At 47.7% G+C, this 16,384-nt stretch overlaps 2 protein-coding genes across 4 annotated transcripts; both read right to left on the bottom strand.

Moving 5' to 3' along the window:
* Positions 1 to 107: 107 nt before the first annotated feature.
* On the bottom strand, positions 108 to 5,911 carry LOC146302247 (pre-mRNA-processing factor 39). Of its 2 annotated transcripts, none has more exons than XM_084670627.1 (14): positions 5,782 to 5,911; positions 5,058 to 5,302; positions 4,652 to 4,777; positions 4,441 to 4,574; positions 4,062 to 4,229; positions 3,761 to 3,950; positions 3,516 to 3,620; positions 3,111 to 3,353; positions 2,825 to 2,951; positions 2,433 to 2,704; positions 1,930 to 2,114; positions 1,700 to 1,771; positions 1,392 to 1,560; positions 108 to 1,252 (listed from the first exon to the last, which is right to left on the bottom strand). In XM_084670627.1, the coding sequence occupies exons 1-14, from the start codon at positions 5,837 to 5,839 to the stop codon at positions 1,181 to 1,183; spliced, it is 2,166 nt and encodes a 721-aa protein (XP_084526753.1). In that variant the 5' UTR covers positions 5,840 to 5,911; the 3' UTR covers positions 108 to 1,180. The 2 variants fall into 2 exon arrangements, with proteins under 2 accessions (XP_084526753.1, XP_084526832.1); XM_084670706.1 differs by having other exon boundaries at positions 4,441 to 4,559.
* Positions 5,912 to 6,050: 139 nt separating this feature from the next.
* On the bottom strand, positions 6,051 to 16,254 carry ganabb (glucosidase II alpha subunit b). Of its 2 annotated transcripts, none has more exons than XM_084669841.1 (24): positions 16,121 to 16,254; positions 15,086 to 15,187; positions 14,876 to 14,984; positions 14,604 to 14,731; positions 14,156 to 14,335; positions 13,206 to 13,269; positions 12,971 to 13,052; positions 12,776 to 12,872; positions 12,426 to 12,606; positions 12,071 to 12,224; positions 11,667 to 11,902; positions 11,381 to 11,507; positions 11,055 to 11,134; positions 10,795 to 10,935; positions 10,436 to 10,532; positions 10,243 to 10,344; positions 9,850 to 10,093; positions 9,690 to 9,754; positions 9,474 to 9,550; positions 9,239 to 9,313; positions 9,036 to 9,149; positions 8,753 to 8,865; positions 8,460 to 8,560; positions 6,051 to 7,561 (listed from the first exon to the last, which is right to left on the bottom strand). In XM_084669841.1, the coding sequence occupies exons 1-24, from the start codon at positions 16,138 to 16,140 to the stop codon at positions 7,452 to 7,454; spliced, it is 2,799 nt and encodes a 932-aa protein (XP_084525967.1). In that variant the 5' UTR covers positions 16,141 to 16,254; the 3' UTR covers positions 6,051 to 7,451. The 2 variants fall into 2 exon arrangements, with proteins under 2 accessions (XP_084525967.1, XP_084526048.1); XM_084669922.1 differs by having other exon boundaries at positions 12,071 to 12,209.
* Between the last annotated feature and the right edge of the window lie 130 nt (positions 16,255 to 16,384).

The following is a 16,384-nucleotide window of genomic DNA, read 5'->3' as shown; positions in this document are numbered from 1 at the left end:
TCATGGTTTAGATATATTTCTGGTCTAATTAGGTGATTATGATCATTCTTCCACATGAACCGCTAGTGTCATGTTTCCAACCCACCCAACTCCAATTTAATGCCATCTCATTTGCTAACATTTTTATTGAACAATGTAAAAGTGGTGGCCCACACATGAATTCAAATATGTAAAAAGATACTCAGTCACACTGGTGCTATGACTGAATTCTACTGTGCATGCATTGGAGTAAAACAAAATGGAATGGCATTCATAAACGTGAGTGATGCAATGGCAGCGATACTGTGGGTAGCAAGTGTTTTTCTTAAAGAGCGCACAGACCACTACACTACTTCTATTCGTTTATGGCCAATCTATTGCATTAAGTACACTACACACACTGTACAGCGTGACATCACCTTTACATGGACTTCCTGTGACTGGAGCACCAAGACAGACACACAGTCGGATACGTGTTCACATTCACAAAATGGCTGGACCAACATCTTGTCTGCAGGACCTGAAGATTCAACTGAGCCAAGTCAGAGTGGAACGCCATCATTCATAGGCTACATGTACAGACAGACACAGCAGTTGCATGAGACTGAAGAGCTTGGACATCATAGCCACACTATAAAACACCCTTATATACATTAGAAAAAGAATAGCCAAAGTACGGAATGATGCAAGGTTTCAGTAACTGCGCAAAGTAGACAGAAACAAGCTTAAAATTGAAAGAGCAAGAGGGGGGGGGGGGGGTGGTGGTGGTGGTGGGGGGAAGCCTTTTGGATGTTAAGAGAATACAAAAATAGTTATTGTAAAAACAATGTACAGTCGCACAACTTCAGAGATCAGACTGAGACTGGCTCACACTTCCTGTTCCTGACCAGCGAAGGGGTTTCCTGCAGAGATGGGATAGTCCAGTCATTCAGAGCTGTGTTCTGTGCTACAAACATCCATCCATCCATCCTTCCCTTCAACCCTTGAGGTTAAATCATTGTTCAACATATCTGGTTAGGTTAAGCCAGACTGTGGGCCATGGATATTTTAAATTGTGATTTCTGTAAGGGAGGGAGGGAAGGAGAGAGGAAGGCTGATTGTTGATGGGCTCAGGACTGGGCGGTGGAGACTCAATGCTGAAACGTCCTCAGGGGTCGACTTCCTGCTGTTCACTGGTGCGTTACAGTCTTTCTCTTCCTCTCTAGCTTGGAGGATAGTAGCCCTGATTGTAGTTCCATGGGTTCTGGTAACCGTAACCTCCATATTGTGGTTGCTAAATAAAGAAAATGGATTAGAAGCTGTAGTAAGAGTTTTAGGAAGTATGTACAGTCCTATGCAAGTAATAAAGGTATAACAATTATAGTAAATGCATAATGATACTACAAGAGACAGGCTGTAATCCTTTCATGTACCTGGTACCAGCTGTTGTACGCTCCATAACCTCCCTGACCACTCATGTCCCCACCCATCATGGGGGGAGGGGGCGTGGTTATGGGAACGTGAGGCATGGTGGGAGGGGCCTGGGCAGGCTCTGCAGAGCCGTCGTCTGATTTGCTCATCTTCTCGGGTTCCTCCCCATCCCTGTGGACCGCCAGTAAACCACCAGTTTGACTAATCAATCACATTTTTGACATACCCATAATGAACCAGGTAAATACAATTATTACCTAATAATAATGAAACTTGTGTCATCCCCCCATCCCCCACCTCCCCTCCTCACCCGTTCTCCGCTCCTCTCTTCTTGCCCAGCTCCTTCAAGAGCTTCTGGTGCTCCTCATAGATACTCAGCACACTGGAGCAAAGGACAGAGCAAAAAAAATGGATGAATCAATGGATTCACGTGACAAACCCCATTTTAGGTCACCCCCTCTTGAGTTCACAGTTCACGGCTGAACAGAACTGACTCACCTCTGAACAGAACTGACTCACCTATACACAGAACTGACTCACCTCTGCACAGAGTTCCCATAGTCCTCAGCGTACTGCAAGCCTCTCTGGGAGAAGAGGATCTTGGTCCGGGGCGAGAGGGGTGCGGCCAGTGCCCGTGTCACACACTCCTGCACCCCCTCAGGTGAGCCACGGGGGTCCCCTGACACCTCGAGCTCCAGCAGGTTCAGGTGCAGCTTACTGTTATCCTGGACGACGGAAGATGGGATCTTCAGTTAGCGTGAAGAGGACAGATGGGAGGAATGGAAAGTTTACAGCCCCCTCCTCTATCCCTCCATCTCACCCAGCTCCCTTTCCTCCACACCCCCCGTCCTTTCCTGTACTTTGTCCACACCCCACGCTTAACCCCAAACCTTTCCTTTCCTCCTACTGGTTTTGAATGGTATAGTTCATCCGTGTTTACTAAAGAAGTTTATGGCGCTTTCAGAGTACAGCACCGGCAAGGCTTTTAGCTATTTAAGTGCCTAAAAAAAAGGCGGTGGGCAGCTACTCATCCCTCCCCTCACCGGGCTGATCTCCAGAGCCTCCTGCAGGACTCCACGGGCCTTGCCCGGGTTCTTCAGCAGCTTCAGCAGGTAGCGGGCCAGCTTGATGGAGTAGAAAGCATGGAGGGACGGCGTTTCTTTGGACTGGGCCACTGCGTCCCTTAGCAGTGCCTCCGATTCATCGGTGCGGCCAGCCCGCCTCTCCAGCCCCACCCTACGCAGGCGGACCACGGCCAGGCCAGGCATGGCAGCCTCCAGAGCCACCAGCACTCTCCTGGCCTCCTCCAGGTTTCCTGAGGAGGGAAACGGAAGGAAGGATGAGGAACACATGAAGAAGCCCTGGGGTTTCCCTGCCACTGCACGATGATGGACGATGGTGACTGGGTGTAGGGGTGTGTGAGGTTTGTTCTCACCATGCCTCTCCTCAAACGTGGCCCACTGCAGGTGGATGGTGTGTTTGTGGGCCAGGTGGACCTCACATGCTCGTATGAACAAACTCCTGGCTTCCTCCAAGCTCTGAGGCTCCAGGTACTTGACGTACTAAAACAACACATGCATGCAGATACACATTAGAGCCTATGGAAAAACAAGCTACAAGCTGACAAGTCACAGGTGTGGTTGTCGGCCATTAGAACAGCGACCCCTGGTCAGACTTGATAGGTCACGGATTTTGGTACAACAACGGCAGTCTCCATTCACCTTAGTCCAGAACTCTTCATAGAGGGCGCATGCGATGAGGCAGCGCTCAAAGAGGACGCGAACCCTTCGGTCGCCCCCGGCAACCACCCCGCTGTCCCTCAGGGCCTCCAGGAACTCGGGGTCCTCGGTCTCCGTCTCCCCCTGGCCCAGGTCCACCTGGGTCAGCTCCCAGTCCAGGTAGGAGTGCCAGGCCCGCAGCTGGGCCCGGTCCAGGGGCTTGACGTGGAAATAGGGACGCTTGATCTGCAGGTACAGTGAGGAGGAGGAGGGGGAGGTCAGGGTTGAGGAATAAATATTATTTCTGTGTCTCGTCAACAAAGCATGTGTTCTCGGGGAGAATCGTAAAAGGAAGGTCAGTGAGTGAGCACAAATATTTAGGTGTGTGTGCATCAGGGGGGACCTCACCGCATCTTCAAAGTTCCAGCGCTTCCTGACCTCCCCCTCCATCAGCTGGAAGACCTTCTCTCTGCGAGCCAAGGCCAGCTCTCGCATCTTCTGCATCATCTCCTCCTTATTGGACAACAACAAGCATGGTCACACCTCAGACAAACAAAGCCACTTGCCTAAACAAATCCTTTCTTCACTGCCTCGATGAGAGATGGATAAGCCTGAGGAGTGCTGACATCCCTGGGTGTGCCAGGCTAACTTACGGAGTCTTTGCCATCGAGGGATGCGGGCTCCTCCTCCCCCGGGGGCCTCTCCTCCTCCTCCTCCCCCCCTTCGGCTCGGGCGGCGGCCCTCTCGGCTTTCAGGGCCTGCCTGTACTCGACACACAGCTCCTCATACTCCTCTGGTGAAAGCACCTCCTTGGGCTCGTTGGTGTTCAGGTGGACCTTGAATCTGAAGGGGCAGTGGCAGAGAAGAGGGGAGAATTGGATGGGAACCTAGATTCCAGTGAACAGCTAGCGATTCTACCTTATAGCTGTCTGACTGTATACTGTGTGGTCTTACTTCTCGTAGTGGCTGCTGTAGAGCTGCGTTGGGGTCTTGAGCGCCCTGTCGTAGACCCCCGTGGCAGCCCTCATGTCCCCCTGCTCCTTCTCCCACTCCACATAGAGGTCCCACAGGCGATCTGAGTGGAAATCTAGCCCAGCGGCCACAAGCGCCTCCTCAAATGCACTGGTGGAAGACAGGGAGGAGACAGTCAGCCTTGCACACGGATGATCGGGCTGCAACAACTCGTGGGAGTGTGTACGGTGTGCGTTGCGCGTGTGTCGGATTTATGTATGGGGATGAGCCTGTACAAACCTTACTGTGTGTTGAGTTAGAAGTGTACGTGTTTGGATAAAGGCATCTGCTAGGTGAATACACTATCATTAGTGAAGTGTACCTGCGGATACGCTTGGGGGACTCTGGCTGGTTCATATCCAGGGTGCCCAAGAGCAGGTTGATGTAGTGGATCCACAGATCTACACTCAGAGGGATGGCCTGCAATCCCTGCACACACACCTGGAATACCAAAGACTACACGGTTTAGGGATCACATCACATATTCTGAGCGGGGTCGTTCGTTTCGATCGACCAAGCCCCTCCTCCTTTACCTCTTCTGCTTTGGTGGTGTATCCAGCCCGGCGCTCCAGGTCAGCATACTTCTTCCAGTAACCATAGCATAGTGGATAGCGGGCCAGAAATGCTACAAGAGCTCGCCGAGAAGCAGTCATGTGACTCTGCAGACATAAGGGACGTAATTATCATTGTCATTATTTGTCTTCAGTTAGTTAATTACTCAAAAAAATTGAGATCATTTTGACAACTGGTCATCTCTGTACATGACCACAGTGGGGCTGTGGTCCTACTTCGACTGCATAAACATGGTTTACGAACAGCTTCTGTGACTGGTATTACCTTGTTTCTCACCTCATACTTGCTAAGTGACAATGCATATTATTAATCTTCAAATTACGTATTATACACAATATCCAGCCTGACGCTGTACATGTCTCCAACCTCTTGCTCGCAGTACTGCAACAGGTCGGTCCAGCTTGAGAAATCCTGTGGATTGTCGTGGGCTGCTTTCCACAGGCGGTCAAAGTCCACTGGCAACTCCCCTTCATCATCCTCCTCGGCCGGGGGCATGGTGTATGCATTTGGATCTGGGGCTTGCGCCACCTCGGGTAGCTCACCGCCTGCATTCTCCTCTGAATCAACAGCCATATCTGTTGCAGACTCGAAAGTCTCCGAGACCTCCGGAGCTGTCAAATAAGAAATGTATTGATGAGCAAATTAGTTGAACTTATAGCCATCAGTAACGCACGGTTCAGCGGTGTTCGTATACCAGAAGATAGTTAGCCAACTGGCTAACTAGTAATAACATTTTTGTTTTACTTGATCACACAACATATACAACAATCATAGTGGACGGTAAGTCGCTATGAAACATATTAAAAGCTAACAATAACCATGGTTTAAAGAAATGTTCGAGGGGGAGGCCACTATTTTTCATTCATTGGAGCCAAAAAACGTGTCAACTCGGTCATGGCTAATGCGCGGCTGGCTAGCTAGCTGTGTAGCTAGGCTAGCTAACGGCGTTATCCGTCCGTGCATGTTTACGTTGCTCTGTTGGCGGATACTGTCACAATTAACTTATTTTCAGCAAACAGCGAGGGTTAATATATTTGTATTGTTCCGCCATAGGTATTATATTACAGTTTAATCGATTATTGTTGCCAACCTGAAGGATCCCCGAGTACCCCGTTGTTGCTGAAGTCTTCCGAACCTTCTGCCGCCATGACTGAAAGTGTTAGTTTACGTCACTAGAATGCGACAAAAGTCCTCAGCTTCCTAGTCCTAAAATGTCCTTTAATATCACTGACGATTGTCCAACGTTTCGTATGCACTCGATACTATTAATAAAACAAAGAACAGCAAACTGAAATTATGTTGGTAATGTACATTTAATTTAATCAAATTCCACTTTTAATCATACAAAAAACAATACCCTTTAAGGTTTGGTCAAGTTTATTTCAATTGGTCTCAAGTCACTGCTATGTTTCCATTGCATTTTCACAACTCATCAGATTCTCCATAGTCACCGTTCAACAGGTTAGCTGCAAGATTCTAACGATCTCAACATTTAGGAACAAATATTTTAAATGAATCTATGGCAGAAGGTCATACACCCCCAAGTCCATTCCTTTGATCTCCATTAATCAGGTCCTTGCAGACATCTCTCTGCATCTCTGACAATGAATAAAGAGCTCTGGTTTAGATTTGAAAAAAAAAAAAAAAAAGAAAAGTTACAAAAGAACACCCTGAAAACCATAAACATAGGCCTGTACCAAAACCCCTAAATCTAAAATCCCCATTACCTAAACCTGGTAAACAGTCATGTCTCCCCTCAAGTGCATTACAAAAAATAAGAATCAAGTTAACAAAACTGATAGACAAATCTGAACCAAAAGTTGAAAAACATTAGATGAAGCTTTTGCAATATCAGTGGTTCATTCCCCTGATCAGTTCCCATAATAACCTTTTATAAATGAGTTCAACTTTTCAGTAGTTGTTCACCATTTTTGCCTGTCTTCTACAACTCACACATTCAATAGCACAGAAATAATGAGGCTTACAACTTTGAGTCAAATTTAGGAGAAAAAAATTAAGGAAAAGGAATCTTGATAAAAGGAATTAACTGGCCTTAAATTACAGCTGACAGGACTGTTACATCCCATTGCAATACAAAAGAACACACAGAACATTATGAAGTATCCACATAATTGTCCACAGCATTGTTAAGAAACGTTCCCAAAAAATCTAACAAATGAAATGTGGCACGTGTTGAGGTGAGCAGAAAGATAGGTCCACTTTGTTGCAGTATAAGTACTAAAAAGGTGTGGATGGAATGAAAACAAGAATTAACTAACTACATGGTATTAACACACATTCAGAAAAAAAAGGTGGAAGATAAACCCTGTCTCATGAGTGTGAACATGCGCCTTCATTTGAAAAGCAAAGTTATTCAACTGTCTTTGAGATCCGAGTCATACCAGCTGGCTAATTTAGTAGCGGAATATTTTTTTTTTGTTGGGTTAAATCACCAGTGCAGCGTCTACAATGATATCATAATCATTAATAATCATTTTGTCTTCCCTACAAAACTAAACGGGCAAACAATAAAAATGTATCTAGTAACGCTTCAGTAAGTTGACAAAACTCTACAGTTTGAGTTAATGCAAAACAGACATGGATGAGACGGCCAGAGTGCGGGAGGTGTATGGTATGGTGTAACGTGTGTGCATTTCTTGGTTAGTCAGATGTGCCACATCTTTTCAGACATCTTCTGTCAATCTCCTCAGTCCAGTTGTCATGCCTTGACTGTCTTCTCTACCCTCTTCGTTTCCATGGTTACTTGAGCATCACAGCCCAGTCCTCTCCTGCGTTCATTCCCGGCTTGCGAAGGGATAACACCGACATGGAGGCATCAAAGTCAAACTCCAGCTGGCTCTCCTTGCCATCTGGAAAGAAAGAAGGGGATTAGGCATCAAGTAGGCATTCCCATAGCATAGTAGAACAGTGTAACTTAAGAGTTATATGAAATGGAGAGAGAAAACACTGTCACTGCGTTTACATGATGGAATCAATTCGAATCTAGCTTTATTCGGATAATGCAAATTTTTTGGGCAACTGCTATTATCCGAATATATATGGCAGTGAATAATCCGAATCATTGGCCAAAAGCATGTCATATCCCAGTACGATACGTGGCGCTGTTTTCATTACAACTAGTGGTGATACAGCCCTTTCCGCTTGACCTCTTCACCACTAACAACAACATCAACATTTCGAGAAAGACGGCAAACGGAGAGCATGGTGAAGCTCCGTCCCTCTACATTTCGTGCATGATGACAATAGGAGTACTGCGAATGCAAACGGCACTATTGGCTTCGGTTGTTTGTTTGTTTCTGCCAGGCCGGCAGCGACAACTTAGTCTCTCTAGACTTCCAGGTCACGACCTGGGAGGGAGGGCGGCAGGATATCAAACATACGCAAAGACACAGAGTCCAGTTCATAGTCCAATTCACCATTTACAAGCATGCGATGTCCGAATTATCAACCGACTCGGATTAAGTTATCTCAAGGTGTCGATCGGATCGTAATCACACCGCAATTATTCGAACAAAGGTGTTTAAAAGAAACAAATAATTCTATTTCAGTCCAAATAAGCCAGTAATTCGAATCCATGTTAACGCAGTGTGTGTTTACAACTACCTAGGTCTCTTATATACATCACTCACTCAAAAGCATGTCAAACTATGTTTAAGCATTTTTGTTTTGTTTAGTTGTTTAAATGCCCACGTGGCAATCTCAAGTAGTGGAAATATATTTCTCTGGTGGACTGAGACAGACACCCACCGGCAGTCTTCAGGATAACCTTGCTGGGCTTACTGGCCCCCAAGATGAGGATGCGCTCCACCCAGGAGGGAGTGGAGTACAGGGCGTCTGGTGCAAGGTTGCTGCAGGAGGACACAAGGAAAATTAGGCCCTACATCGATACTGAAGATAATGCTGGCACCTCTGCATGGTTGACAGTGCTGATCAATTCTGAACGTGCTCAAACTCTCAGGCGAGGACCGAGAGAAAGAGCATAGAGAGGGAGAGAAAGCTAGCGGTCGAGGGGTAGCTAGAGACGTAAGAATTCTACACACCTGGAAGAGAGCTTGTTATTGGCGAATGAGAGCCTCCTGTGGATGAACTCCTTCTTCTTCTCAAAGTTGAAGGTGTGACCGTCATCTATGTAGAGCTCCCCCTGGGCGGTCCTCTGTAACAGACAGCGTGTTCACACAACTCCCCCAAATACTCCCTCTACTCCTACCGTCCACTTTGTATGTCCTGAGTGTATGTCACTGGTGTGCACGGATGCGTGCGTGAGAGAGAAAGAAAGAAGAGATGGAGAGAGAAGTCATGAAAGACTGTATGTGCGTGTGTCACCTGGGGACTGAGGGCCACATATAGGGTGTAGGGGTCATTCTCCATGCAGCTGGAGGACCTGCGTACGCGAGCCTTCCTGGGAATGATGGAACCACCACGCTGGAACACCGGGATCTGGGAACCGCAGACCCCCACGATTAGAGGTGTGACTGTGTGTGCGTGTCAGCTAACGGCGGTGTGTGTGTGTACACGCTGTCTCTTACGGAGCTGATGGTGACGGGGATGTAGAGGTTTTGCTCTCCGTTGTGCTTCTGGAATGTGTGGACGTCAAACCAAACCTGAGGGGATAGGTCCAAGTCCAGTTACATCGTACAACCTTCATATGATCTTCCTGAGTTTTTAGTCCCCAATACTAGCATGGCTATGTCAGAGACACCCTTATGTAAGAGGAACTACATTGTTATTATTGTCATGATTGTCTTGTTTTAGGTCCCCCACCTCTCCTTTTCCAGGCAGGTAGGCTGTCACTCCCCTTGACCCCTCGTCCGTAACAGGATGCACCAGAAGGTCCCGTCCTGAAGCAGAGGGGAGCATGGGTAGAATGAGACCCATGGCAATGGCTTCACCGCTATATCACAATTAGTCAATCCAGCAGAGTTTGTCCGCATTACAAAACTGCATTGATCGATCTTATCATGCTTGACTGGAACTCACCGAGCAGAAACTGGTCGTCCATGGAGAACGTAGCTGTGTCCTGAGGATAATCTATCCACAGAGCTCTGGAACCAAAGAGGGGGAGGTAGATTAGGGCGAGCGTAGGTATACACAGACACACACACACACACACACGTCCCAGTCTTGTTGCTGAACAGACCTCATGACGGGCTCCCCGCTGCGGTGGGCGTGGTAGAACAGCTGGTACCAGTAGGGCAGCAGGGCGTAGCGCTCACGCACCGCCTCCCGGATCAGCGCTGTGTTCTCGGGCCCGAACAGCCAGGGCTCCCGCCTGGGCGTGTCCAGGTGGGCGTGGGCACGGAAGAACGGCTGGTACGCCCCCGTCTGGTACCAGCGAACCAGTAGCTCCGAGCTGGGCGCCTTAAAGAACCCGCCCACGTCGGCTAGGGGAGGACGAACGAAGCAGGATGTTGATGGAGTTCTGTGTTTTAACGTTTTAACGCACGTGTTTTCCAGCCCATCACGAGGAACACAGGCGGAGAAGTGGAGGGAAGGTTGGAGAGGGGAACAGGGTCATCACAGGTCATCTTACCTCCGCACAGTGACACTCCCACCAGGCCCAGGCTCAGACACATGGGGATGGAAATCTTCAAGTGATCCCACTCAGCTGCATTGTCCCCAGTCCATACGGCACCTACACACACACACACACACACACACACATGTTAGAGTCCGACAGGTGTTAACTCACAGCCTCCAGTCGTTTCGTTTAGGGTGGGACTCACCGTAGCGCTGAGACCCTGCAAAAAAGGCTCTTGTGAGGACGAAGGGGCGCTCCTCACCGCCCGAGCGCTGGATCAGCCCCTCTGCCGTGGCCATGTGCTGAGAGGGGAGGACAGTCATTGGGGGTGGGGGGGGGAAAGGATTTGCATCGCGATTTAGTTTTCATCTATCAAATGTAAGAATCAAATGTAAGAATATATTGAATTGAAATTTGATTACAAATTGAAAAAATTGTAAATGGAAAAAATCATGAATCGATTTATCGAATCGTGACCCCAAAAATCGAGTCATCCATTAAAAGGTCCACATCTAACGTGAAAAGGTATGGTTTTAGGCATGAAATGGACAGACAGACACACACCACATAGAGGCCGTAGAGGTTGTGAACGTCACGGTGCTCCCAGGCTCCATGCATGGCGTCCTTGTGCATGGTCACCTCCGGGCCGTTAAACACCGACGGCTCGTTCATGTCATTCCACGTGTACAGGTTCTCCATGGATCCCTGGGGAACCGAGAAAGGAGTGAGAAACGGAGACCTTTGGGGACTGAGAGCGAGGGAATGTTAGTGTTAAATATGGGAGTAAGTGTGTACGTGAGGGCTGAGGAGGTAGAGTCTCTGACCTCGTATTGATCATAGGCAAACATGCTGGCCCACCAGTTTCTCATCTCTGGGTTTGTGAAGTCTGGATAGCCAGAATTACCTGGAAGGGGAGGAGAGGTCCTTGAGGGTTTAGGTTGGTTGAGGGGCAGTTCTATGGGCGTAAGTGAAGCCCTCTGTGACATGCTTGCGTGTAAAAAGGGCTATACAAATAAATTTGATTTGATTTGAGAGAGAGAGATAGAGAGATTGAACACCTCTGTCTTATGCTCTATGACAGTAAAATGTATTCTGTCAAAAGCCTATTGTTTTGTGATGTAATTAAGGCTCAGTTTGTGGGGTGACGTACCAGGCCAACACCAGCCCTCGTAGTCTCCGCCATCTTTGTTCTTGATGTAAAACCCCCGAGAGCGGATCTCGTTGTGGATCTTATAGCTGCTGTCCACCTTTATGTGGGGATCCACGATGGCCACCATCTACAGGGAGGGAGGGAGGGTAGAAGACATGGGATTAATACATGTGTTGAACAGTAGAAGCAGTAAAGTATAGACACGTGACTCCATCACCAGGTCACTGTTCGGCTGCTGGGTCAGTGTGTTTGTGATGTGCGTGTGTGCGTGCCTGCGTGTGTGCACCTTGCGTTTCTTGTCCTGCAGGCCCTGCAGCATCTCCTTGGGCTGGGGGAACTTGTGGGGGTCCCAGGTGAAGTAGCGCTTCCCGTCAGCGTGCTCAATGTCCAGCCAGATGAAGTCGTAGGGGATGTCATGATTGTCGAACCCTTGGTCCACTGCCCGCACGTCCTCCTGGTCGTTGTAGTTCCAGCGACACTGGTGGTAGGCCAGCCCCGAGAGGGGGGGGAAGGACTGGGTCCCTGAGGCGGGAAGGAGCAGACAGGGAAATGTGAGTGGAGGGTGTCCAATATTGACTGGGACAAATAATAATACTCCATGTCAAACCTTTCCAGACTGGACTGTCAAAATAGACACGGATTACAAAAAGATTGGAATGATTGTGTGTGGCGAAGGGGGAGGAGTCTAACCTGTGAGCGAGGCGTACTGGGAGAAGACATCGGAGGGGGTGGGGCCCAGCATGATGAAGACGTCGATGATGCCGCTCTCTGAGATCCAGCGCACGTCCGTCTGAGGCGTCTCGCTGGAACCCTGCACGTAGTCCAGCATCTGGCCAAACACCGTCTGTTTAAACACAACCCACAGACATCAGTGTGTGTGTGTGTTTGTGTGGGTCTGTGTGTGTGTGAGAGAGTCTTATTTGCCTGACATTGGTGTTTGTGGAAGTAAAGTGTGTGTATGGGCGCCACATTAACAGTGACTGTAAGGGGCGAGAAAGTGTGAGGGCATTCATTATGTGACAAAATAAAGGTTTTTAGGTCTCACCTTGCCCGCTGTGTTGGAGCTGATGTCCACCCATGTCTCAGCAGCATTGAGCCAGAAGATGGCGGTGGTGCGCTGGGTATTGTGGGCCAGCATGACTGGGATGGCGCCGTACAGAGACATGGGGTTAAACAGCTCGTACTGGAACACGTCCAGGTTATACAGGCGGTAAGGATCTCCTCCACTGTAACACACAGAACAATTCTGTTTTCACAAAAAACACAAATGGAACAAACAATGACTGTCCTCAAGCCAAATCTAAAAGCCTTAGGCTGGACAACAACACTGGTCAGTTAACAAGTGTTGCTCCTGGTGCAACTACAAGCACGAATCTCGACGTTTTCATTGCTTACTCTGTGGTCTTCAGTCTGAGGCTATCGGCGTGTTCTGGAATGCCATACACATGCTCCACCCCCGGCAGAGAGAAGTCCAGACTGATGGAGGAGGGGCCTGTGGGGAGAGAGCAGAGCAGCCTTTAAATATTTAACAGGACACAAGTGTCTAGGCAGACACCCAAACGGAAATGAGAAGGAAGTGCATGTGAATACCATTAGGTTTGGCGTCTGTGTGAGATTTAAATGTCTCCTCCCACATCCCATCTTCCACTTTCTCCTCCTCTGCATTTGCTCCCTGGGATTGAAAGATGGAGCAAGCAATAGGGGGGGGAACCAACATTAAAGTAGGGGAAGAGGAAGAAAGGTGAACTACAAGACTAAACGAAAGGAGAGAAAAAGCGAGGTGCAAGTAAGAACGGAGGGAGTTGGTTTTCTAAAGTTTCCTTACGTCCTCTGCTGGCTGGTTGGCAGGGTCTCCTTCCTCTTTCTTCTCGGCCTCAGGCTCTGCCTGTCTGCTCACGGAAAAAGGAGAACAAGAACGAGGAGAGGAAAGGAGGAAGGAGAGAGGGACAGTGAGAGAGGGAGGTTAGTCAAACAGAAACCACTTTAAATTGTTACCTGGAGCAATATCAACTAAGTCTACCCATCTCAAATCAACTAGAGGGAGCACACAGGAAGCCTAACCATGTTGACGGGCTACGTTGCCTGTTTCTTTATGTAGGAGTGCTACTGTGAAAAACTAAGCTCTCTGGGATTTTGTTCTAATGACAAAAGGGGATTGAGAAGGGAGCGACTCCCTGGCCGGGGGCTATTTGAGGTAAAACACACCCAGGGCGCTACAGTCACAATCTGGCCTCGGCGGAGGCTGCTGCACAAACCAGACAGAAACGTACAGCATGGTTTGAGTACACTGCTGCTAGGGGAGCCAAGCCACTACATACAAGACTGCTCTTATAGGGTCAGCAGAGGGGTGATCTGGAAGGGCAGTGGACACAGACATGGGAGAAAAAGCTGGAAAGAGATTATTCTGGGCATTACATGCCCAAATCACTACCGTTGTGACCCATAAGGATTACACTGTCATTCCCAATCTACAGTAATGAGTCATAGCCTTATAGTGTTGTCAAGCACAAACAGTTATTTACAAAACTTAAGGGGATGAAGCCTACCTAGTGAATACCCACTTGATTTTATCCCACATGCTACCCAATGATTTAGTTATCTTATAGGAGAAACTTGAAGTTGAGGAAAAGAGCAGGAAGAGAGGACAAAAGAAAGACAAAATGAAATGGTGAAAACATGAGGACCATGCATCGTGTGACCACAAGAATACGTGGAGACATGGCACTAAGAAACAGCCGTGTGGGGAGTGAGAATGAGAGAGCGTGCGTGTCTTACGTGTCTTTGCGGATCCTCAGGTGCTCGAAGGCAAGCAGCCCACGCGAGTTGAGCGACATCAGCACCTCCCGCCCCTCCATGATGTCTAATCGGAACGGGTGGGCACTAACAATAACCCTCTGGGACTCTGTCCCCAGAGACAGAACCACACCATTCTCATCCTGAGACAGGAGAGACATTCTGGCAGGAAGCAGGGGAGGAAGGAAACAGAGACACGTGCATGTGTCTTTTGATGAACCCAAAACGAACACATGCAAAGTGCACTCATCACATACATGACTATGAAACTATACGGAATCTGCAAGACATTTTTATCCAGGCCCCTTTCTGTATTTCACAAAGCCAAATTCCTGTCTCTTCTGTAGTTTTTCCCTCATCCCACAGCTGTTGTTCTACTCATGTGGAGCTTTTCTTCCTCCAGCCCCCAGGGGGCAGTCAGGGGACTTACGGCTCAGTGGGAGGCTCCTGGATGAGCACGTCTGGGACCTCAAAGCGAGGCTTCAGGGGCTTCAGCTCATTAATCTTCACCCTTGTCATGTTGCCTTGGAGACGGTAGAGCTCCAGCAACAGACGCACCTGTGGGGTGAAGAAGATGAGGGTGAAGAGTGAGCTCCCTTCAGAGCACACGATGAGAAAACATACAACATGCATAGTATCACTCCATTAAACCATGTGTGAGACTGTATATTCAGTGTGTGTGTGTGTGTGTGTATAACAGACCTTGTTGTTGTCATTGATAAGCTGAAGGGTGAGTCTGGTGTTGGTGAGCTCCATGGTCTCCAGCAAGGCCCTGTAGGGCGACTGTCCAGGCTTCAATGCTCGCTGACGCCTGGATACACACACATGCACATTAACTTTGGCCACATGACTGATGTGCTACGCAGGAAAAACAAACTCTTTCGCAAACCAAACCACGTCAAGAGGACTCACTTGCAGAAGGCACTTTGATCACAGGTCTTGAAATTCCCACGATCCACAGCCCGTGTCCCACTTAGGAAGACACACAGCCCCAGAACCAAGAGATAACCCATCCTGAGACAATAAACAGAAGATATAGAGGGGAAGATAGTAATATCACAAGCTGTAGTAGACGTTGAAGATTCCTGTATAATGCATCAATGCACTTTGACCTGAAAATCTTGTAAATGTATCCGGGAATTAATAAATCGACACAATAGCTGTCAATAGCTGATTGGCCGCTTCGTGTGTTTTGTTGTGGATGAGTGTCAAAGAGGAGGAACGAGAACTCCTTTGGACCACTCGATAAAGCCCAGCTAGTTAACAAATATAAAACTAGAGCCTTTTTTTATCATTTCGACATCATTCAGCAAATGATCCTCCACTGAGATGATTAAAGACACTTGAATTTGAACCAATACATTTAACGGTAGCTAGCTAAAATTGTCGTAGATGACCATACTCTTCACACAGAACGTACTACTGCAACAGGAAATGGTTATTGAGCATAGTGTGCTTTTCACCGATCCGGCTTTAACATCCTGTCAAATCCCGTTACGTTAGTATACCAATTCAGGTTAGCTAACGCTAAATTAGCTGGTAGAATAATGACCATTAACGTCAGCAACTATTTAAAACTAAGCTAACCAGTCATGACAACTCACCAAGCACAACTAATGGCAAATATACCTCATAAATTAGTAGATATAAAGGCAGATGGTCAGATGACTAGCTAGCTAATTAGATTGTGATCATTTTATTTCTAAGGGCTAGCTACGCTAGCCAGCGTAGCGCGTTATGCGCTGGCGACAATAAGCCGCTTGTAACTCAATTGAAGGGGGTTGACTTTGTCAGTGGCAATTAACCTGAATAAATACAACTTGGAAGTCTACTTAGAACTGCAGCATGCAAATAGACATATAAATTTAGCGCCAAATGAACATGGCTGCACAGCATATATGATTGTGACTAATTACACGATAAAGCCGCGGAACTGCATTGTCTTACCTTTCTATGAAGGCGGCCATCTTGATTATGCTTCAACCTTGGTCCAGCCCTGTTTCATGTCGCACCATCAAAGATTCGCTTGAAAAACAAGATTCCGCAAAACCAACTTGAAAACGTTTTTATTAACGACGTTGAATACTCCTTAATATATGTTGTATGTGTACATATTTACATTTCTTGGGGGAAAAATGCATGTGTAATTTCCCAATCATGGAATATCGAACTACGTTTCAATATTTCATCAGTTGTCTCGGATTGGGCAAA

This window comes from Hypomesus nipponensis, chromosome 1 (assembly GCF_054491055.1).
Source record: "Hypomesus nipponensis isolate SF chromosome 1, ASM5449105v1, whole genome shotgun sequence".
In the NCBI taxonomy this organism is placed as follows: domain Eukaryota; kingdom Metazoa; phylum Chordata; class Actinopteri; order Osmeriformes; family Osmeridae; genus Hypomesus; species Hypomesus nipponensis.
The sequence above is the reverse complement of the archived record's forward strand: the minus strand, read 5'-3'. Positions and strand labels throughout refer to the sequence as shown.

Bases quoted from the DNA above. Each gene is read 5' to 3' on its own strand.
- LOC146302247 (XM_084670627.1), bottom strand. From the start codon at position 5,839: ATGGCGGCAGAAGGTTCGGAAGACTTCAGCAACAACGGGGTACTCGGG. The intron at 4,778-5,057 runs GTTGGAGACATG...TTATGTCTGCAG, and splicing joins TGCAGTACTGCGAGCAAGAG to AGTCACATGACTGCTTCTCG. The intron at 3,621-3,760 runs GTAAGTTAGCCT...TTGTCCAATAAG, and splicing joins CCCTCGATGGCAAAGACTCC to GAGGAGATGATGCAGAAGAT.
- ganabb (XM_084669841.1), bottom strand. From the start codon at position 16,140: ATGGCCGCCTTCATAGAAAG. The intron at 12,873-12,970 runs GTATTCACATGC...CTCTCCCCACAG, and splicing joins CACAGACGCCAAACCTAATG to GCCCCTCCTCCATCAGTCTG. The intron at 10,094-10,242 runs GTAAGATGACCT...GTCCTCCCCTAG, and splicing joins GGGAGTGTCACTGTGCGGAG to CCGACGTGGGCGGGTTCTTT.